Raw genomic sequence first — 24,171 nt, 5'->3', positions numbered from 1 at the left:
ATTGACTGGCATGTGGGGTCCGTCATTTTTGTTTGCACATGGTGGGGACCACCAGATAGTGATAAGATTGCTAGAGAGACATCTATCTTTAGCTACTCAACAGTCCCACATCACACTAATAGAGAAATTTTGTACTATTTATAAGAGATTGCTTGACAACCAACTGTAAACTACTAAGAAGAGTAGAGAATGGTCCACACCTTATAAATTTTTTAATTTGGTGAAAAATGATCAGTCATTTTTTTTAGTCTTCAGCTTCCTTTTTAATTTGCAACACCTTGCGCCAGCTTTTGTAATGTTTTACAACTTTCCAACAACTTTGCAACAACTCTGCAACCGCCTTGCAACAGCTTTGCAACGTCTCGAAACAGCTTTGCAAGGCCTTGCAACAACTTTGCAACAGTTTTGCAACGGCTTGCAACAACTTGAAAAAAATATTAGATATTTAACCAAGCAAAATACAAATATTTGGGTTTTTAACAAAAAATTCAAATTTTGGATTTTTAGCAAAAAATATAAATTGCCTTTTTAACTAAAAAATAAAACAAAATTGGGTCTTCGGCCCAATTTCCTGTTTTCTAACTTAGGGTTGTTAAAAAATATCTAAACAATAATCTAAATGGTAACAAATTAACGTCGTGAAAACAATCTAGATGTAAGAAAATAATTAGATATTAAGTAAGAAATAACACGTGCAACTCATGCGTGTGCACAAACCCTAATATATAAGTAGCTGAGTAGTTCATCTCATTCTGCTCTCCGCCGATAAAGTATTTTGTTTGTTCTAGTTCTTCCCATGTATTATTGGTAAATCCGATCTACTTCTCCTTGATTCGTGGGTTTGCATAGGCAAGGTATCTTTTCTTGTTATTATTTCTCTCCAACATGTATTATTTGTTCTTATAGCATTACTAGCAAAAACATGTTTTTTTTCTATGTTTACTTTTATTATTGTTATTTAGGAGATCGTTAGATTACTATCGCCCATGAAATGGTATCTTCATTCAAATCTTTTATTGGAAAACGATCGATGACCTCAGTATAGAAGTATAAATTGTGATCTTTTTAAAATGAAAAAAGAATGTGAATTTGTTGGATTTGGTTCCCGCTTCCAACTTATTCTTCTGATCCCAACCAACAGATGACATTTGTTCTGTCTAAAACTTAACCTTGTAAATTTCACTTATAATATGATAGTTTAAGTAAGTATATTGGTTTTACTTTAATAGCATTGAAACCAAATATTTTGCCTCTCGCCAAGTCAAAGTAACTTAACTTGCAAAGATGAAAAATGACTGTGTCAATCGTAAATCCTTGCCTGGGTATGCCTCCGGCAAAGAGCATCACATATGTGCAAAGAAACCAAGATGTCTTATTCAATTTGATTTAGGAGGGGATTTTCATTGAAAAAAAAATAAGTTTTCGGTATAGAGATATGTCCTGTGTATTGGGCTTCAATTAGCAAAGGGACATTGGTCTCTATCAATTTTGTGGTCATCCAACTCAAAATCAATTGGCAATGAGTGAAGAAAACCTAGACATTGTATTTTTGGTTTCTAGACACCATGTGGGACCATTCCCACACGCCCCTCACATGTGGCGTGGTTAGCCTAACATGTATTTTTTTCGGGTGACGTGGAGTATGTGTGACTTTTACCCCTTCTTTTATGTGGGACCATTCTCACCGTCCTTTAGTAAGTTGACATTTTTTCCACAAAATTAATAAATCATCATATATTTACCTTAACAATAATATGTCGAAAATCCTTTAATATTTAAAATCAACCCATTGAGGATAAAACATTTTAAATACTTGAAGATCTTTTTCTCAATCTAAAAACTGAGAATGAATGATGAAATAAAATTTGAAGTAAAAGTTTTGAATAACATAATAGAAATATGTCTAACATTTCGATCACAGTGGTCGAAATATTTCATCTTCTCCAATAAATAATGGTCGAAATTCTAACAACAAAGACAAAACAATCATTGTGGTCGAAATTTCTATTTTTTGATACAAATCTTCATCAATATTTTCATTAATAGTATGAAATGGTATTAAGTTGTAAAGTAGTAAATAGTTATTTTAGTGAAGCATCGTCTTTTGTTGATGAAGCATCATTTATGTATTTAGGTTGTATTTGATATTAGGGAATAATTTCAAGGAAATAAAAAAGTTCCATGGAAAGTCTTCTATGAAATTTATTCTGTAGAAATAAGAGTTCTTTCGTTTGGTAGTAATTTATTATTTCGTGAAATTACGAACTCTGTTATTTGGTTGACAACTAACTTTTACGAATATAATATTCAATTAAGAGTTTTTATTTACTCTTCATGTAGTCAAAATGACATTTTTACTTTTATGTTGTCAAAATTACATTTTCATCCTTATGTTGTCTAAATTACATTTTTACCCTTATGTTTTTAAAATTATATTTTCACTCCCGTGTTTGTAAAATTATTTAATCTTGTGTCACTTTGCTAATTTAAGAGTAAGCATGTCAAGCTGTAAACAAAACAATATAAAAAAGTAAATTTGACAACTTATATAAAAAAGAGATTTTATTAATATGAAAGGATAAAATTATCATTTTAATGTAAAAGTCTAGACATGTCATTTTTACAAGATAAAGGTAAGAATGCCATTCAGACCACATAAGGGTAAGAATGTCATTTTGATATTATACGAGGGTAGAATGTCATTTTGATATTATACGAGGGTAAATTGTCATTTTGATAACATAAGAGCAAAATGTCATTTTGATAACATAAGAGCAAAATGTCATTTTGATATCATAAAAGGGTAAAAATATAATTTTGGCTATATAAAGTCAAAATGTCATTTTTGACAACCTTGTAAACATGTCATTTGGTTAGAAGGACAAAAATGTCATTTGGCTAATATATAAGTAAAAATTTATTTTGCTAAATTTTATGGGTAAAAGTGTCATTTTGAACATATATAGAGATAAATATTAGGTTGCAATTATTCGAATATATTAAAATATTTTGATTTTGATTTTTCACTTTCCACGGAAACTAATTCCCAGAGGCGAGCAAGGAATTAAAAATGGACTATTTCATGGAACTAGATTCTCTAGAGAATTAAAGCCATAGAATATACCTCGTATCAAACAGTGGAAATATCTATTTCCATGGAAATTCTTTTACTTTCATAGAAATAAGAGATATCAAACACACTCGTAGGAATAATAATAACATTACATAAGAAAGAGATGAAAAGAATTTGATAGTAAATAATAATATATTGTAATTCAACAAAAAAAATAATAATATATTGTTTATACATCGTGGTTGTTGGTTGTAGAAAAAGTTAAAAATAGGGTTTTGTTACAGAAATAAATCTAAGGGAGAAGAACATGAAAAAACCGGTACTTGTATACTTTTTTTTTTTTTTTGTGGAGATCGTTACTTGTATACTTAAATTCTTAGTATTTATCTCATCAAAAATTAATTTATTCAATTGTAATCTTTAAAAACAATGTTATTTTCCAATTGGTATGACCTAAAAGATGATATTTTGACCATGTCGTGATACCGGTTAATCGGGTCCCTATACTGAGACAAATATTTATTTGCAATACTTTTTATAGGCTTCGACTTTGGGGCATAAAGAAAAGTCTCGAAGGTATAAAGACTTTGGTCTATTAAATTTGACCCAGGTGGCATTTATTTTGAGTCAAAAAATCTACTTTTTTTTTATTGTTTCCCCTCTGATCTTCATCTCCTTCTCTCTTTCCCAAAAAACTCTATCTAATCTTTCTCTACAAAAATCTATCTCATCTCTCTCTCCCTCTCTGTCCTTTCACTGTCTCTCTTTTGGTGGCTCTCTCACTCAGTGTCTCATCAAGAACAAAAAATCCTTCTTGACTAAACCAGAAATGCACAAATTTTTCATCATCTTGTTTGTTCTTCCATTTTCCTTCCTAGTCCTTGTTCTACATCATTCACACTTCAAAACCTTAACTTCAAATCACTCTTCTTTCCTGATTAGTTTAAAATGACTTAAAAATTGTTCTAACTTAATGGGTACAGTTAATGTTTATAATAGAGTTTGATAGATGTAATCAAGGCAAGTAGGTTGGTCAAGTTATCTGGGATCCAAAGTATAATTTCATTGAACTGGTCAATTATAAAAGGACCAAGGATGTTGGAGTTTGAAATCAAGCCCTCTATCCAAAATGAAATATAAACCCGGGTAAACCAACAAATCACTCTTGTTCTTTTGACGAGGACTTAAACCAACGAATTTGAAGTCGGTAATTTGTTCTTCTTTATGGATCTAATCAAATTATTGGCAAAGAAGGCTTTCTATACACTATATAGAAAAGAGATAAACTAAGCTACAAAGCCCGATAGAGAAAGAAACGTTGAGAGAGAGAAAGAAAGAAAGGGAAAGACAGAGAAGACGTGGCAGTGATGGTCGGAATGTCTAGTGGTTGAAAATGGTGGCGGTGAAGGTGATGAGAAGATGAAGATTAGAAGCAAAACTCAATAAAAAAACGTTTTTAGCCAAAAACTCAAAAACTTTTTTTGAGAATTTTGATTGACTAAGTCTTTATGCCCCCCGAAGATATTTGTTTATTCCCCAAACCCGCAGCCTTTTTATATAGTTAAACTAATACTCTTTTTTTCCACAAAAAAAAGAAACTAATCACTCCCGAGTCAAACTTTGAAATGAATATATTATTTGCAGTACTTTTTACATAGTTTGACTGAATCTTGACGGTTAAAAGATGAACGACTCATAAAGAGAACGGTCCAGCTTAAGTCAAACTATGAAAAGAATTTTGCCACGTCATTTCGACAAAAAATTTGTCAAATGTTTTTGTGAACCTAGCATCTCCATTTTACTTTTGGAAATGCCAAGTTCACAAAAATATTTGACCAATTTCTTGCCGAAATGATGTAGCAAGTCTCTTTTGATTGACTGAATCCTGACGGTTAAAAGATGAACGGCTCATAAAGAGAGCAGTCCAGACTAAGTCAAACTTTGAAAATAATTTTGCCACATCATTTCGGCAAAAATTTTGACAAATTTTTTTGTGAACCTAGCATCTCGATTTTACTTTCGGAAATGCTAAGTTCACAAAAAAATTTGTCAATTTTTTTACAAAATGATGTAGCAAGTCCTTTTTGAAAATTTGACTGAATCCTGAACCTAGCATCTCGATTTTACTTTCGGAAATGCTAAGTTCACAAAAAATTTGACAATTTTTTTACAAAATGATGTAGCAAGTCCTTTTTGAAAATTTGACTGAATCCTGACGGTTAAAGATGAACGGCTATAAGAGAACGATGCAGATTAAGTCGAACTTTGAAAAGAATTTCGCCACATCATTTTGGCAAACATTTTGTCAAATTTTTTGTGAACCTGGCATCTCCGATTTAATTTTATCCTCTTACTTTTCTATAGGAACTGTTTTAGTAAAACTTTGTAAGCTTATTTAACCTTCACACATTAAGATTTGAGAAAACTACTTCTTCCTCCATTTCTTTCTTTGCAGAAATATAGGTTTAGTTTATTTATCTATAATGTACAAAACTTGGGTTTAGTCTTATGTCTGATATAAATTTGCTTATTCTTTTATCTCCTTGGTTTTTTGTAGGAGTACTAGAAGACTATCAAGTTAAGACATATGGAGAAGCTTCACTCAGACGTTACTACCAACATACTTTCCCGTTTACCAGCTGAGTCTGTTTTGGATTGCAAACAAGTGCACAAAAAATGGCAAGCTCTCCTGACCAATCATGCTTTTGTTGACGCGCACATAAAACGTCAGTTACGCCATATTTATCGTGATGGGAATCAGATTCAGAAAAGCTTATCGAATGATCGTTGCTCTCCTAACTTAAGTTTCCTTGTCTATGTTAAGCGGAGGAGGGAAAATAAAACTGATAAGCTCTACCATGGAGAGTTTATCAAACAGAATATTGATGGGTACCCACCTTATTACATGAGATACAGAGAGATAATGAACCACCCTCCTCTTAACAATGATCAGGAAATAGTTGGTTCATGCAATGGGTTGATTTGCTTTTCATACTATGATAATGAAAAGAGACCTACTTATATATGCAATATAATGACAAAAGAATGCATCGATATTCCAAGAAGCAAAAGCAGCATGGAGAACAATTTTATGCTGGGGACGTCTGGTTTCGGTTACGTTCCTTCTACTGGTGAGTATAAGATTGTTAATATCTCTTACAACGGTGCCCACCGCTATAAGGGACAAGTCCATGTATTTACTCTAGGTGGTGTCAGTGGTAACAATGGTAAGTGGAGAAAGTTAGAAAGCATCAACCACTCATTGTGTTTTAGAGGTAGAACAAGAGGTGTGTATTTGAATGGATCTCTTCATTGGCTTGATATAGAAAAAGAGACGATCGTTTCATTTGATTTGGAAGATGAGCAAATCAGATTACAACCACTTTTCAAATCAAAAGGACCGTTTTTTATCTTGGGTCTTCAACTGAGTACTTTTCGGGGATGGTTATGTCTTGTTGATAATAATACGGATATTATACCTGGAACTTGCGATATGTGGTTATTGAAGAAAAATAACCATAATAATCAGAATAGGATTGAAAAGGAAGAGGAAGTTTGTGAGTCTTGGAGTTGGGTTAAGGAATACAGCATAGCACTAGTTCCCCGTGAAGTAGGTCATTTAGATATACTCTCCGTAACGGACAACAACGAACTTATACTTCGGGCCTTTTCTCATGAAGCTTGCTATTTGTACGACCCAAAAACTACAACTCTAAAAGTACTAGGATTTGGTTACGGCCATATAGCTCCGCGAGTTTGGAAAATAGTTCCTCATATGGACAGCTTCCTTCTGCTGAAAAATCCGCAAGTTTGGGAAATAATTCCTCATATGAACAGCTTAGTTTCGCTGAAAGATTTGGAAGAAGTTGCAACTAACATCTAGCAAGTAAGGAGAAAGACTTTGCTTTCTTAAATCATTTCATTTGGTTGAATTTTGCATGTTGGACTTGGTACAATTGCTTCACTTTTGTTTTAAGTTTAAATAAGACCAGATTTATGCATGGTAGCCTCAAGGTTTTTGATATTTAAACTTTTTTATTTAGTTGATGAAATTTGTCTTATATTTTGGCTTATAAACTCATTCATTTTCCTATGAATTTGTAGTCATGGGTTTAATCTAACTCTCAGTTTGCTAAGCACTCTACTGGCCATTGCCTAGTATGATTAATTATGATGGTTAAGTTTGTGGTCATCTAACTCAAAACCAATTGGATCTAACTCAAAACCAATTGGAATGAGTGGAGATGACATAGACATTATATTCTTGGTTGCTAGATAGCCCTTCTCCTATGTGGGACTATTCTCACAATGATTTTTGTGACTTCAAGCTCAATAGGAACTTGAGAGAAGGAGAAATCATCGAATTAGTTACCCTTCTACAACTCCTCTCAAGTGTTGCTACATTCTTCTCTATTAATGACAAACAACAAACATGGAAACTCAATAAGAAAGATTTCTCACTCAAACCTTTGTACACATGTATTGAGGAGCAAGAAGGCACAAACACAGTTCAATTTCAAGGTATATGGAATTCTTTTTTCCTGTAAAAATTTCATTCTTCCTCCGTTCGGTTATTCAAGGTCGTCTTCCAACTATTGAACAGGGTCGGACCCACGTTGGGTCCAGGGCCGGCCCTAACTTTTCTGAGGCCCGAAGCGGACTTAGTAAATGTGGCCCCAAATCTTTTAGTCTAGGAGTATAATATTCTGATACTCTTTACGCTTTTCTTCGAAAAGTATTTATAGTTTTTCAAAAAAGAATATATCAATATGTAAGGTTGCAAAGGTTTTGCACATAGCAATGTTTGTGAAATCTCACACATATTATGCCAGATATAAACACATGTTAAATTGCAAAGTTCAAAAATAGTTGCATGAGTCTGCACAATGAGTTGAAACCTCAAAAGTATATTGACTCAAACTTAGAAACCTTTGTAACGGGCTTCTCTTTGAGATTTTCGACGAGAGCATCTTTTTGAGTTTCCTAGAATTAGTGGGATGGAGGGAGAGAAAGAGAAGCATAGAGACATGAAGATAAAGGTGGAGAAGTGAGGGAGTGAGAGTGACAGTGAGAGAGAGAGAGAGAGTGTGTGTGAGGGATGAAGGATAAAGTATGAAGAAGGGTGGCGGTGAGAAAATGTGTTTGTGTCTGAGTCATTGGTAGATGACCAAGATGCACTTTACGCTGACAATCAACCTTTAGATGCAAAGATGACTAGACTAGACTAGACTAGAGAGAAATGATGAGGAAAATAGTTTGTAAAAAATGTAAATAAATTGGGCTAGATTTAAATGAAAACATAAACATGAGGGCTAAATTTTAGTTCATCACAATTAGGGCCAAATTCTAAAGATGGTCATAACACTAGGGGCCACATTTAAATTAAACATTTCAAATAAGGTTAAAATGGCTTGCACAGTTGCACTTGACGCATAAATGAAACGGTGGGCCCGTAAGATTAGTTTGGATTTAAAGTGGCTTGGAGTTGGGCGTGATCTTTTCCAAGTTTTGTGACGTGGGTTACTTTGTTTTCTTTATAGACACCTTAACGATGACAAACCAAATGTGGCTCCCAAAATTGGATGGCCAAAGCGAGCAAAGGGTGGATCCTACGGGGGCATGTGCCCTACAGGCCCGACTCAAAAGAGGTGAATATGTGTACATTATCCTCTGTTTACTATCTTTAAAGTAGTGGTTATTGTATCAAAATATTACCAATTAAGACTTGGCTGGATAAAATGTGGGTCAGTTTTAAGCACAACAGGTACCTAGGAGTCCTCTAGTCATCATGTAATTTACTTGGTTTTCTTTTGGGTAATTTGTTTTTGCCCCGACTTTTTTTGTAGTCATCTTTTTTACCCCAACTTTTTTTGTAGTCATCTTTTTTACCCCTCAATTTTTTTTATTAACTCCTATATTTATGTGTTGATTTTTCTTTGTTCCTATTTCTTGTAAATTCGAGTTTGTCCCTTCCTTCTGCTAGAATTCGTCCAACTTCCGGTAGAATTATTTATACTCCCACATTACTTCTCTGCCTTCTTCATCCTTTATTTGTAAGTATACTTTTGGCAATGTTCTTTCTTAAATCACTCTCATCTCTCTTCATTTAACTTCTAGTACAAAACATGGGGTGTGAGAATTTTTTTGAAGATAAAATGCCATCTTATTCTTTTAACATATAATTTACAAATATTTATTTTTATATAAAGTTTTTGTCAAATCAACTCACGACCAGTTGTACCCTAGTTAGCTAAGAGCATTGCTATGACATGGAAATATCATTGGTTTGATTGACACGAGTTATTTCTGCAGTTCACTCATAACACAATACTTTTAACTAAATTAAGTATATGTTCATATGACACTCGACAATATTTAATGTAATAAAATGTGCCCCCACAAACAAAAATTTCTGAGCCCGCCACTACTGTTGGCAGATCAATCATCCAAGTTGGTGTAGTCTTTGTTGTAATGATATTGAATATATAAATCAAATTTTTTTTCTGTTGTTTGCATTAGCGATTTAGGGAATGCTCATGAAGCTAGTGTCGACTTCTACCTAACAAACTAACCCCTTGTACGTGGGAATTGCAAGAAACCTAAAACTGTTTGGTATGCAACTTATACAAAATTAATAAACTTTGGAGGTATGTCGATTTAGTTAAAATCGTTTAACTCGAAAATACGCGAATATAGTTGTTGTACTTATTTGGAACATTCACTTCGCAGGAACAATTAGAGATAGTAAAAGAGAGAGACACAGTGACATAGAGAGAGAGAGAGAGAGAGAGAGAGAGAGAGACAATGAGAGAGGACAAGACAATGAAAAGAGAGGGCGAGAGAGAGACAGTGAGATAGAGAGTGAGAGAGGATGAGACACTAAAAGAGAGGGCGAGAGAGAGTGTGTGCGCCCGTGTGTGTATGTGTGTGTCTGAGAGAGAGAGAGAGGGAGAGAGAAAGAGAATAGACAGAGAGAGACATCGCGAGAGAACAATAACATAAAGTGAGAAAGGAAGAGAGAAGGAGAGAGAAAGACATAACAAGATGAAAATTTAGGAGGCAATATACAAAATAGTCAATTTTTAACCCAAATGAAGATGCTCTTTTATCAAATATAATTGCTAAGAGCATCTCCCATGCAACACTCAATCTTAGAAACTCCGAGTACCACCTAAGATTTTTAAAGTTTTTTCTTAAAAATCCTCTCCAATGCAACACTCTATTTGGATCTCTAAGATGACGTGTCGAGGGTGGAATAAAGATATCTCAAGAGGACACTCTATTTCCAGAGTGTCCTCTTGAGATATCTCTAATTCTCGAACTCATCAATATTTGATTTTCAACCAATAAAAATCGAGTCTTCTATATTTTTTAAAATAACTTATTATTTATTTACAAAAATAACTATGTCACATAAGTAAATAAGATAAGTTTAGAGTTTTGCATTGGAGACAAAAAAAATTGAGGATCTCTATCAACGTCACCTAGGAGTGAGAATCTCAAATGGAACTTGACACATAGGATGAATGAACATCTTTTTGAGTTTTGCATTGGAGATACTCTAAAGTCTTTATTCTCCAGAGATTTTTTAAGATGCCCAAAGTCACGGCTTCAAATCAAATTTCCCTATAAATTTTTTATTTTGGTAAAAAATGATCGCTCAATTTTATATAGCCTTCAGTTCTCTAGGTATTTTAACAACTTGCAAGAGATTTGCAACAGGTTGCAAGATGTTTGCAACAACTTACAAAAATATTAAATTGTTAATTAAATAAAATAGAAATATTTAGATTTTTAATAAAACACAATAAAAATTTCAATTTTAAACTAAACAAAATACATTATGGAGTAATTTCTAAAATTGGCCGTCGGCCCCATTTCACCTAGGGATTTGTTATTTTGAAAATTTCAACCCGTTTTCTAGTTTGGTGGTTTCCCCATTTTGATAAAACTTCAGTCTCTTCTTCAACTTCTGTGAAATTCAAACATGGAAGATGAAAACCACCACCAAGCAGAAACCCCAAACTTCTATGACGTAATAATTCTCGGTGCTTCAGGTTTCACTGGAAAATATGTCGTTAGGGAAGCTTTAAAATTCCTCAACACCACCTCTTCTTCTTCATCTCCCCTCAAAACCCTAGCACTAGCAGGACGAAATCCCACCAAATTAGCCGAAACCCTAAAATGGGCATCATCTAATTCTCACTCAACAACCTCTCCACCACCTTCAATCTCCATAATCAAGGCTGATGTCTCAGACCCATCTTCTCTTCGAGAAATCTGCAGTAAAACCAAACTCATCTTGAATTGCGTTGGTCCTTTTCGCTTATATGGAGAACCTGTTGTCTCTGCTTGTGTAGAACTAGGTTGTGATTACTTAGATATATGTGGGGAACCTGAATTCATGGAGAAAATGGAGGCAAATTATCATCAGAAGGCGGTAGAGAGAGGTTCTTTGGTGGTTTCTGCTTGTGGGTTTGATTCAGTTCCAGCTGAAATGGGGTTGATTTTTAATTCTAAGCAATGGGTATCACCATCTGTACCAAACCGAGTAGAAGCTTATTTGAGTTTGGAGTCAGATAAGAGTATTGTTGGGAATTTTGGTACTCTTGAATCTGCTGTTTTGGGTGTGGCTAATGTTGAGAAATTGCAGGAACTGAGGAAGTCCAGACCTAGAAGAGCTAGACCAGTGGTAAGAAATGTCTTAAAGTTGTTTAATAGTCACCAATTTGTGATACTAGTTTTATTTTTTGGTTTTCATCTTGATGGCCTACTATATGGGGATTAGGAAGTTAGGTTTCTTGGTTTATACCTAGGGTATTGGCAATCTGTCTGGCTGGGCAAAGCGTGGCAATTAGTTAATCGATAATGTTAGGTTCACAAAAAAAGAAAGACCAAAATGATGTGGCAAGTTCCCTTTGAAAGTTTGACAGAATATTGGCCGCTAAAAGATGAACGCCCAATAAGTAAACAAACAAGTAGCATATTTGATCGTATCATATATGTGTGTTGTACTGCAACTTTTACTAGTACTTTGTTGGAAGAATAGCTTCTTGCTACAGTGACTCGACGGAACTTCAAGAAAACATTTCTCAGGGTTAACGAGGTCGATTTGGAATACTATGAGAACATTCGTCAAATTTTTTTTTTTGTGAACCTAGCATTACGGATTAACTAATTGACATGTTTTGGCCAGCGAGAAGGATTGCCAATACCAAGTTTAAATAAAGAACCCTTACTTCCTAATGCCATACATCTCTCATGTGAAAAAGAAAGTAAAAACATTGATTATATCCTTGGTTATAATATAATACATGATAAACGGTCAAATTCCTTGATCAGTTCAAAAAATGCATTTTGGACTGTAGACAAAATTTGTCGAAACATTTGGTCACAATGTACTAGCCTCGTAATTCTTATAGACTGATTTATTTTTCAAGATTATTAAAACCCAAACCTTCGTATCTTTGTAGCGGATAATATTTACCAAGTCTCATTATCATGAATATTGCTTATAAATTATTCACTTTCAAAGGTTCTTCGGTAACACTGTTTTGCAACGGACGTTCGGTCTTTAGTTCCTTTGCTGCACGGACCTCACTTTGATTTTGTATAGAGTTGATATAAATACAAAATATCTGTTTGCAGATTCCAGGACCTGCTCCAGCAAAAGGACATATAATAGAGCACCAGAAAAAGGTTGGTCTTTGGGCAGTAAAGCTACCTTCAGCAGACTCGATTGTTGTCCGAAGAACTCTTTCAACACTGACAGAGAATCCGCATGGGCTTCCTGGTGTTAATGAAACTGATGAACAAATCGAGAAAAGGAAGATTTTTTGGCAGACAGTGAAACCAGCCCATTTTGGTGTCAAGCTTGGTTCAAAATCTCTCTTGGGTGTTTTCCGATTCATCACAGTTGGGATTTTCATTGGACTATTTGGAAGATTCGGATTTGGGAGGTGGCTATTATTGAAGTTTCCGTCAATTTTCACCCTTGGGTGGTTTAGAAAGAAGGGTCCTAGTGAAGAAGAGGTCGAAAGTGCAACCTTCAAGATGTGGTTTATTGGACAAGGTTATAGCGACCAAAGTCTTGCATCACAAGGAAATAAAAGACCCGATACAGAGATTATAACAAGAGTCACAGGACCAGAGATTGGATATTTGACTACTCCGATAATCTTGGTTCAGTGTGCTCTTATTCTGTTGCGTCAGCGTGAGAACTTACCGAAAGGTGGTGTCTTTCCTCCTGGAATTGTATTTGGCCCTACTGATCTCCAAGAACGGCTTCAGCAGAATGGAATATCGTTCGATATTATCTCAAGAAATGGTTTATCAGCCTGAGCTACTCTTCCTAGATTCTCTTAAGCATGTCCATTAGTAAGGAGAACCCCTGAATGTTCAGCTGGGTTCATAATAAATGACAGATTCCAAGAGCTACTGTTTAATGTGTTCAATCAAGTGAGAATCGTAATAATAGCCTGCTTACTTTAAATCCTAGTTTTAATACTAATTTTGTACTTGTGAATGGTTAAATTTGGCTTATTTGGGAGCTTTGAAAACACAATGCTAAGACCTTTTGGTCAAGGAAACATGAATCTTATGGGACATTAGTAATTGGAAAATAATGAAACTTTCCTTCTTCTGTGGTGGTGGTGCAGTGATGGTATAGTCTTCGACCCTTGGTGTTGGTTGTGTGAATTGGTGGCGGCCTGGGGTGGAGTGATGGGAGTCAAAACATAGGTACAAATTGGGGTTTCAGTTACCCATCCTAATCCTATCACATCTCATGAGAGAGATGGGAGTCAGAAGCAAAGGTATTGTGGTAGGACTTGTATTTCCTTTGAAAATCTAAATGTTAGGATTCTCATTTTAGGGAAATTAGGCCGAACGCTAAATTTCGCTTTTGGCTCCTTCTGCAAACCTCTCCCAACAGCCAACTTGTGCGGACTTCTTGAATCTATCAATCTATGAATCTATGCGAACCTTACTAGGGAACTCGTATACAAATATTGTTAGCTTTACTTCAGAAAAGCATAGGTATGTCTATTATCCATACTCCTTGTGGGTAAATGTATGTATATTATCCGTACTTGTATCCCATATATTCGTGGGAGACTACTGTGGTGCCTCTTATTAGGGATTAAGCACTATTCAAAGGTGTAAGACCCTTTCGGTTTGGCAGCACGAAAAGCTGGTTCGCACTCGATAACCTTTGTTATGATGTGGTGTTAGGAGGGTGTATTGTAAGCGATCTGTTGGGAGGTGACGAAATATGGTGCCTCCTACAATGGATTAAGCACCATCTTATAAGTGACGTGCACTAAAGTCGGTGAGGCCCTAAAGCGATAAAGCATCAATATCGCAAGACCCACGGGAATTTGTCTTACACAATCCTCTAACAATTCGTCCATATTGGTATTAATTTTTGGGTCGATATTTCAGGGGAATAAGAACTCTAGGGCAAAACTTTTAAGTGTGAAAAAAAAAAAAATGATTTTTCGCCCGCGACCTTTGTCGAAATCAAAAATCTATACTTCAAACCTGTTTTCTTTTTCTACTTTTTCTCTTCGCCAGAACAGAGAGAATGAGGCAGAAAGAGACGCAGAGAATGGTGGTCGGAAGCGATAGTGGTGGTAGTATGAGAGGAAGAAGAAGATCAGAAACCTTTTTAAAGGGTGGCTGCCGATTACAGTCTTTGTCGATGTGAAATCTTTCCCGTCTAAATTTTGAATTTACAAAAAATAAGGGGTCAAAAAAAGCTGGTGACAAACTAAGGGGCTGATGGGAAATAACCCTTCAATATTTTCTTTTTTTTTTAAAGATGACCAAATGGACGTTTTGGTCATTATAATGAGACGAAGGATGAGGATGTGGCCCATCTGTGAAGAAGGCCAGCAATTCTCGACACAGTACTGAGGGAAAGAGGAGAGAGAATTTTCTCCTTCTTCTTCTTAATCTCTTCACATCTCCACTGTCATGCTAAATCCTCGAATTCACAACGATTTGATCGGTACGATTTACATCTCATCCCGCTTCTTCCCTTTGATTTTGCATGTCTTATGCTATAATTCCAAAATTGAATCTTTTTTCGCTCAAATTCAATAATCTATTGTGAATTTACTGTAAAATTTGTTGATCTTGTTTTCATTTAGGTTTTGTTCTTGTGAAATTTTTGTTGCCAATTCCCTGAATTTGAAATTCTATGAGTGATAGGGAAGTCTTTACATGGATTTTGGATGGGATCATGAAGGATCTTTTGAGGATAAACCTTATTCTATTGTTTCTAGATTTTAGGGTTTCGGGACGCGCTTCCACAACGTTATTATAGTCTAATTAGTCGTTTTATTTTGTTATTGAACAATTTTGAGTATGGGTTCTTACAGAAGAGTATGTTTTCTTTGTTATTTGGCTTGCATTTTCATTTGCTTTAGATTTCTACTTGGATAACCCCATTATCAAATATCAATGCATTGGTTTATAATAGATCTTTGGTTTTAGGTGCTAGTTTCATGACTTCTTGAATGTTTACAGATATGGTTGCTCTCAGTAAGTTACTTCGGCTCGATCACTCTCGAGACCAAGATTTATAGACAGCATAAGCTACTGTCTTTTAGTCCTCGTTTCAGGAGGGGTAAGTCTTCGAGTGTTAAAAATGTGGAGTTTCGCTTCAAATGCCATAGCTGGAACTATGTGGCTAAAGAACGACGCCCCGAGGGTAAGTCAAGCTGGGTCAGAAAACTCAGACGACGAGGATGATGATGACGTTTCTTCGAGGAACAGCAGGGATGAAGGATTGGAATGCCCGATATGTTGGGAATCCTTCAACATTGTAGAGAATGTGCCCTATGTCTTATGGTGTGGTCATACACTCTGCAAAAACTGTGTCTTGGGTCTCCAATGGGCCATGGTGAAGTTCCCCGCAGTACCAATTCAATTGCCTCTCTTTGTTACTTGTCCGTGGTGTCACATGCTATCCTTCCGATGGGTCTATAAGGGAAATCTTAAGTTTCCTCGGAAGAATTTCTTCCTCCTTTGGATGGTTGAGAGCAAGAATGGTGATCGAGTCGACTCTCATTCCATGTTGTCTGAGGATAATTCATCTGTTTGGCCATTAAACAGGGCCCAAGCTACCCAAAGTAATATCAGGAGGTTCCCGTTATTGAACAACCAAGAACGTTCAAGCCGGAACGATGGTCATGCAAGACTTGCACCTAATTTCCTCAACCTTGAAACTATCCAAGCAAACTTGAGAAAGTTTCTCTTTTTCGTCGTGCAGTTAACGGCGAAATTTCCGTTGGTGGTCTTGTTCCTTCTGATTGTGTTGTATGCTGTACCTGCATGTGTTGCCATCTTAGTCCTGTACATACTCATCACTATTGTGTTTGCTCTTCCATCTTTTCTCATACTGTACTTTGCTTATCCTGCTTTAGATTGGTTAGTGAGAGAAATCACTACCTGAAAAGTTAAAACATCTTGTGCTCTCTTTGCCTTTGGGTATGTAAGAACCAGTCTAAAAATCTTTTTAGTAGCTTACTTCTATGAACCTCATTCATGGTGTAATTCAACTATTTCTCTAGTTTCAGTTATGACATTTTAATCTTTTTTTTGTTGAAGATACCCATTGCTTCTCAGAATCTTTTCTTCTGGTTGACATGATCTGGGGTGAACATTGTCATGTTCGTCATTGTCTGAATGCCAGATGCCTGTACCTTAGGCGGTGTTCGTGTTTTCTCATTGAATGTGACTCGACATAATTAAACATCATAAAATTGATTCAAGTGACCTCATGTCATATTTAAATCGAACTTACAAAAGAAACCTGACGCTTTAAGGGTCTGGATACGGCCTTTAAGGGTCCAACTACGATGGTTGTTCTGCCAGATGATATGCTTACACAATTTATGCCGTATCTCTGTATTTTCATAATATATCAATGGCATGTAATGACTCTTCCAGTCTTTTTTCAGAAAACAAAAAAAAAAGAAAAAGAAAACTGAGACTGAATACTGACATGCTAAATCTCTCATGTAAGTTCTCATCCTATTCTAGATAGACATTTTTTGTTGCGATACACACTCAACGGAATGAAATGATTTATGGATATGGAATCTTGCTCCTTGTCGTCAATTACGCCTTCCTCTATAACATCTTTCAACGAATGAAATGACTTATGGATATGGAATCCTACTTCTTGTCTGCTTGATGTCAATTACGCCTTCCTCTATAACATCTTTCAACGAAACCAAGCTGTTTAGATGGGGAATTACACCCCAAATTGTAGAATATGCACCATCAAAGCCGCAATCTAATACTTCTAAGGTTTTAGTTTTTTGTTCGTACAAATAGAAAAGGTCACAATCCGTGCTAAGTCTCTTGTTCCGTGTAACCGAAATTAGATCATAACTACCTACTCCCGTGGAACTAGTAAGTCCTATACTGAATCCCTTAATCCAACTCCGAGGCTCATACTCTTCATCTTCAGCGTTCAGTGCGGTTGTTTTTCTTTAAGAACCATATATCTAAAGTTTTAGATCTCATATTATTATGAACAAGACACAACCACATTCCTATAACCCGAAGTCTAAGATCAGGGTATAATCCGAGTTCGAAAAATGGTTGCGAATCAATTAGTCTAAATTGCTCATCTTCCAAATCAAAAGAAACAATCTTTCCTCTTGTGGGATCATACCAATAAAGATGTCCATTCAATTAGGTACCTGGTGACTTAGGAAGTGTTAATGTATAGTTGATGTTATCTTTGTTTCTCCACCTACCACTGCTACCACTATCACCACCAAAAGTAAATATAAGGACATGTCTCACGGAGAGGTCGTTTTCGTTATAACCGATATTAACAATCTTTATACTTACCAGTAGAAGGAACATAACCAAAACCACACGTTCCGAAAATGAAATTGTTCTCACCGCTGACGTTGTTTCTTGGAACCTTAATGAATTCCTTTATAATTGCAATACATATATAAGTAGGTCTCTTGTCATTGTGCCAAAGAGAGCAGCAAATTAAACCGTTGCACGAACCAACTAGATGTTGTCTTTCATTAAGAGAAGGGTCGTTGATTATCTTTCGTACTTTCAAGTAAGGTGATTGTTGAGCATTCTGTTTGACCAATTCTCCATGGTAGAGATGGGTTCTGTTTCCATTGTTTGGTTTAACCAAAAAAAATGAAATTAAAACGAGTAGAATTGGATAAACTCTGGGAAATGAGATTTTCGTGATAACAAAGATGGTACAACTGATTTTTTTTACGTGCGAGTCAACAAATGATCACTGAGGAGCGCTCGCCATTTCCTGCATACACTTCTGCACTCTAATACAGACTCAGATGGTTAGCGAGAAAATATATTAAAAGTAATGTCTGAGCAAAGCTTGAAATTTATTCAATATTCTTTTTGTACTCCTGAACAAAGAAATCAAAGAGTGGATTTTTTTTTTTTGTTTAAAGGTGAAAAACTAATCAGATTGAGAATATCTAACATGAATTTCAAGCCACATTCAATAAATTTGAGATAAATTAAAAAGATGAAGGTGTTTTTCCGCATAGAGAAGAATGGGCAATTCTTTTGAAATCTAATTGGGTGAACATTATTCTCAACAAAAAAAAAAAAAAAAATTGGGTGAACATTAAAATAAAGTTTTACTAAAACATTGTTTGACAGAAAAAATGATAAAAGCGATGAAAATAGAATAGGTGAATTTGGGAATGATTTATTGAACTGTGGTACGTTAAAGCAATTTTTTTTTTTTCAACAGTTGGTAGCCTAAGTGGTTCCAAGGTGTTGACATAAACTCCAGAAAGCCCTGGAGGTCCCAGGTTCGAATCCCAGAGAAGGTGGAATCTTTGGATATATGAATTGGGGTTATTAAGGTGTAAATAATGTTGTTGGGCTTTAGGCCATGTCTTGTTGGGCTATAGGCCCGGTTCTATTATTGTTTGAGTGAGCGGTTATCGAGCTTATCTTTTTTTGATAAAAGGGGGGCAAATGCCTCAATTTATTAGCTACTCGAGCTTAAATTATTGTTGGCTACATCTATCGCCAATTGACTTACAATACAACTAGGAGTTTGTAGGATCTCCATAGTTTGATTTAAGTTTAAATTGAAAGCATGTTGTGCTAATTGATGTGCAACATGATTTGCCTTTCGAGGACCAAAAGAAAATGAACAATTTTGAAGTTTCAAGACTTCACTTTTAATCTCCATAATGATAGGTCTGATCTTCCATGGTGCCTCGATTGGGTCCCTCGAGCATGCATTAATAACTGTTAACGCATCACCTTCAATAATGCAATCATATTCAGGAATACTCAACGCCATAGAAAGTGCCAACTTTGCTGCCTTTGTTTCCGCTTCCAACGCCGAGTATGTCAATACTTTTGCGGTGGTTGCCATTACGAATTCACCACCATCATTCCTACAAACCGCAGCCAGAGCTGCTCTTCCAGCCTTGAAAGCAGCGTCAAAGTTGATTTTAAGTTTGCCTTGATCTGGCGGGATCCAATTTTGTATTGGCTGATGAGAGCTCTCTTCATTGGGGGCATCTAGATTTGAATTTGAGCATGCGAAGTCTGTTAATAAAGTCAGAGCCTCTTGAATAATTTTATAGCTATTTGGGAATGTGCCTTCGAACACACATTTATTACGAGCTTTCCATAAGCACCATGCTATATAAATTCGAAGTGCAATAATCTCCTCTTCTTCTTTACCTATTATCCATCGACATAGTAACTCTGGAAAGCTTTCATCACCGTCGACTCTCAGATTTAGCGAATAGGCCAGCCAAGTTTCTCTAGCAACTCTACACTTTCGAAATAAATGGTCCAAATCCTCATCTTCTTCTTTGCACATTGCACATGTTTTCGAGGCCTGTGGATTGAATTCTAGCGATCTCATCTTAGTTGGTAATGCATCATGTAAGAGCCTCCATAAAAACATTTTAACTCTTGGTACTAAGTTTATCTTCTTCCATATCACATTCCAAGTCAATCCAGATGGTAGTTCCATTCTAACTGATGAAGATGGTTTCTCTTTATTAATTAATAGTGGTATAGAGGGATTTTGAAGTAAACTCCCCTTTCGCCGTATGTACCCATATCAATTTGTCACTCATTCCTGATTTGTTTAAAGGTATCTGTAATATTGCTCTGGCCGAGATCTCATCAAAAGTATCATCAATGATACTCCTCTTCCATTCTCCTTGTTGGTCTATAAGATCACGAACATAAAAGAGATTCGGAACTTCTTGATTCTGCAGTTTTTTACTTGGCTTAAAACCTCTTAGGTTTGGCACCCACGGATCCTCCCAAATTCGAGCTACTGAGCCATCACCAACCAAATAGCATGTTCCATCTTCTAAGAATTTTCTCATTTCGAGTATGCTTTTCCAAGTAGAGGTACTGGACTGTTTTGCTTCATGGGTCCAAAAGCTACCGGTTTTAAGGTATTTAGCCTTCAATAGTCGAACCCATAGTGCTCTTGGTTCTTGTATGAAGCGCCAAGTCAGTTTTCCTACCATTGATTGATTGACCATTCCCATATCTCTAATGCCTAGTCCCCCTTCTTTTTGACTTGCTTGCATCTTTTTCCAATTTATGTAATGCATCTTGGATTTCTCCGTATTGTGTCCCCACTGATGGGCCTAAAAAGTTTCCTAAATAGGTCTACACCCGCAAGTGCACGGGTGTCAAGTTGTAAAATTCCGGTAAGACCGGTTCGTTCCTCAGAGACTAAGTCGAATTTCTATTCTAATCTTAAAACTATTAGGTTTTCAAAAAAAATGGTTTGATTGATAATATTTTTCTTCGAATAATAAAAAGATAAACAATAGTTAAAATTGAAATAATACTAAAGTTGATATTCAGATAAAGGGAACCTAGGGTTTTTCGAATCCGTCTTCCTAACAATTCTAACGACAAATTAATTTTGGTCTGATTAGATAGTTCTTTATATAACTCAGGTTTTCAGTCCATGAACGGTCTAAAAACCCGGAAGATTTTATCGTTAAAATGGTAAAAACTTTAATAAATTGTCGAGAAAATGATTATTACGACTTCATCTCAACCCTAGATAAAAAAATTAGTTCTTCATGATAAAGGATGGAAGCTTAAATATATGGAAAAAGGAAAGAAAAGTAGAAAAGTTGGATTTCTTACTAAATTTTCCAGCCAAACAGAGCCTTAGGGAAGTGATTTCCTTCTGATTTTCCACTGCTCTGCCAAACGCGCCCTCTGGGAAAACGATTTTCTCGTCTTCCCGGAAATATTTTCCCTGTGAGAAAATAATTTTCTCACCTGTTTTCTCACCTTCTCCAACTATCTTTCTCTCTCTAACTTGCTGTTTCTTTTCTCTTAATCTCTTTCTCTCTTTATCTCTCTGTTAATCTCTCTCTCTCTTTGTCACAAAGAAACAGAATTTGAAAAGGGAAATAAAGAAAAAAGAAAAACGAATAAAAGAGATAAGAAAATGGTTTAGCTCTCTGTTTCTTTCTCTAAACAGTAACAATCCCTTTCTCTCTCTACAGAAGTTCCTCTCTCAATGATCTTCCTCTCACTAGAAGATTACAAAACAAAAGAAGGATTCCTGTTTAATCCGTGGAGATGCTCTGTGTTTCTCTCTCTAATTCTATCTCTTAACCGAAAAGAAAAATCAAGAACTAATCTCACTCTCTCAACCTTTGTTTCTGTTCTTCTTTCCTGTCTAATCTCTCTACAATCTCTCTTAATTTCTCTCTGTCACTAAAAGAAATTCAGAAGATGAAGATGAAAGATGGATAATGATGTTGATAGATTGATGATCTCGGTTCTTCTGGTCGTGAGAAGATAACCCAGCCGAATGATGATCCCCTCGAGTCTCCTCTTTCCTGTTTTCTTATAGCCGAGAGGATCTATCTCTCTCTCTCTCTAATAATATTTCTCCCCTCAATCAAGCTTCTGTCCTTCTCTATCAATATCTCTGTTTTCTTTCCATCTTCAACAGCCCTCTTTCCTTCTCCATTTCGGTTTCTATCTCTCTTACTATTTTCGATTTTTCTCTCTGTTTTAGAAACAAAAGAGAATATATCTTCCCTTTCACTGTTGGAGATCGAGAGAAAAATGGAAAGAAGTGACTTCCCAAAAAAATTGGAAATTGCCCAATCGGTTAAAGCTTGGCTGGCTATGGAGGTTGATACGGTGTTTCGCAGATAGCTGAGAAGGGATGGAGCTCACGATCGCGATGAAGCCACGTGACCGGAAATCCCACTAGTCGTTGGATCTCTCATGCACATACAGAAGCAGTATGTTATCATGTCTCGCGCTACATGAAATCAAAGTGAAGAGCAGATCCCGAATATAACCAGAGAGCCCACCAGAGTTCCCACCAGAGTACCGAAGTTTCACATTAACTTTTAGATGCTTGCCATGTGTCACCTGTTGACTTGGAGAGTGGGTTTTGAGCCAAACTTTGACTTGCTCCTATTTTCGCATCCGGACTCCGATTCCACTTCCGCTTTCGCCGATGGACTCGTCTTGGACTCTACTTTCACGTGAGCACTAATATTGACTAGAATACCCTTGTCATTAAAATGACCAAAATGCCCCTCAAGTATGTCTTTATCACAATGTTTTCGCATTGAACTCCGTAAATGAGACCTGAGAAAGAAAATCAAACAAATAATCAGAGTTACCGCTCGAACTGGATTAACTAACCCGAGTTAAGAGATTCAAATGAGACTTTTTCATGTCTCATCACCCACCAAAAGTTTCGTAGACATTGCTCAATTTTTGTAATAACTCCTTTAGGCACTATATTTGTTGATAGGAAGTATATAGGTATGGATGCGAGCTCACTTTTGAGTAGTACAGTTCGGCCGGCATGAGATAAAGAGCTACGCTTCCATCCCGATAATTTCTTCTCTATCTTGTTCACAATAAAATCATAGGATGCTATTTTGTGCTTCGACTTCAATAAATAATTACCCAAGTAAACATCGTCTTTCTTCATCTCCTTAACTCCCAAAATGCTTAAGATTTTTCCTCTTCTAACGTGATCACAATTAGAACTAAATTGGATAGAAGATTTGTTGTAATTTATTAACTGACCCGAGCAATTCAAATATTTATCCAGTATAATTTTCAATTGCTCTACATTGAAATCCGAGGCTTTTCTGAAGAAGAATAAGTCATCCACGAACATAAGATGACTAATACTTGGTGCATAACGATTTACTTTAAGCCCATTGTAGAGACCATTATTTTCTGCCTGAACCACCAATTTTGTAAGAGTCTCTGAACACAAAATGAATAAGTATGGGCTAAGTGGACATCCTTGCCTGAGTCCCCTTTTACCGTAGAAACGACCTTTCGGTCTTCCATTTAATAATATTGAGAAAGACGCCGTAGTTACACAGTTCATGATGAGCAAGTGGGTGTTTGCAATGATTCCATACCGCTTGAGAACCTCATTGAGAAAATTCCAATCTATCCTATCATAAGCCTTTGCCATATCAACTTTAAGCGCAAAAGATCCATCTTTAGCCGATGTATTAGCGATAGAATGAAATATCTCCTGAGCAACTATTATATTATCACATATTTGGCGACCTGGTACAAAAGCGTTTTGAACCTCAGATATTAAATTTCCAAGTAACGGCCGAATCCGATTGGTGATGATTTTGGTGATGATACGGTAGAGGACATTACATAGAGCAATAGGTCTGAAATCAACTGGAGTTTCGGGTGCCTGCACTTTGGGGATTAATGTTATAAAGGTATGATTCAAGTTACCTGGGAGTTGGCCTGATTCAAAAATGGTTTTGATTTGAGAAGTCACCTCATCGCCAATAATACTCCAACACCGTTTATAAAAAATAGCAGAGTATCCATCGGGTCCCGGTGCTTTACATGATTTCATCTTCTTGATTACTTGCCAGATTTCTTCCTTTGAAGGTACAGTGCTAATCATCATATTTTCTGTTTCTAATAACGGCCAATCAGATAATTCAATTGCCGGGGGGAACTCTTCAATTTGCTCCGCTCTTGATGCCCTGTAAAAGTGATTCAAAAACTCGTTAGTAATTTTTGTTGGATCCGAAGACCAGCTA

The 24,171-nt window shown here is 36.0% G+C and overlaps 3 protein-coding genes across 3 annotated transcripts; all 3 read left to right on the top strand.

Moving 5' to 3' along the window:
- Nucleotides 1-754: 754 nt before the first annotated feature.
- LOC147543168 (F-box protein At3g07870-like) lies at nt 755-7,206 on the top strand. Its single transcript, XM_086637005.1, has 2 exons — nt 755-854; nt 5,631-7,206. The coding sequence occupies exon 2, from the start codon at nt 5,661-5,663 to the stop codon at nt 6,954-6,956; it is 1,296 nt and encodes a 431-aa protein (XP_086493131.1). The 5' UTR covers nt 755-854; nt 5,631-5,660; the 3' UTR covers nt 6,957-7,206.
- Nucleotides 7,207-10,905: 3,699 nt separating this feature from the next.
- Nucleotides 10,906-16,655, top strand: LOC147543166 (Saccharopine dehydrogenase). Its single transcript, XM_086634668.1, has 3 exons — nt 10,906-11,765; nt 12,722-15,083; nt 15,605-16,655. The coding sequence occupies exons 1-2, from the start codon at nt 11,061-11,063 to the stop codon at nt 13,412-13,414; spliced, it is 1,398 nt and encodes a 465-aa protein (XP_086490794.1). The 5' UTR covers nt 10,906-11,060; the 3' UTR covers nt 13,415-15,083; nt 15,605-16,655.
- LOC147543167 (uncharacterized) lies at nt 15,726-16,655 on the top strand. The gene has a single exon (XM_086634669.1). The coding sequence runs from the start codon at nt 15,726-15,728 to the stop codon at nt 16,530-16,532; it is 807 nt and encodes a 268-aa protein (XP_086490795.1). The 3' UTR covers nt 16,533-16,655.
- Nucleotides 16,656-24,171: the final 7,516 nt, after the last annotated feature.

The sequence above is a fragment of the Eschscholzia californica genome, unplaced genomic scaffold (genome assembly GCF_041429995.1).
Source record: "Eschscholzia californica isolate CP2 unplaced genomic scaffold, dmEscCali1.0.p SCAF_4, whole genome shotgun sequence".
Classification (NCBI taxonomy): domain Eukaryota; kingdom Viridiplantae; phylum Streptophyta; class Magnoliopsida; order Ranunculales; family Papaveraceae; genus Eschscholzia; species Eschscholzia californica.
Note: the sequence above shows the minus strand (reverse complement) of the source record. Positions and strands in the feature narration are given on the sequence as shown.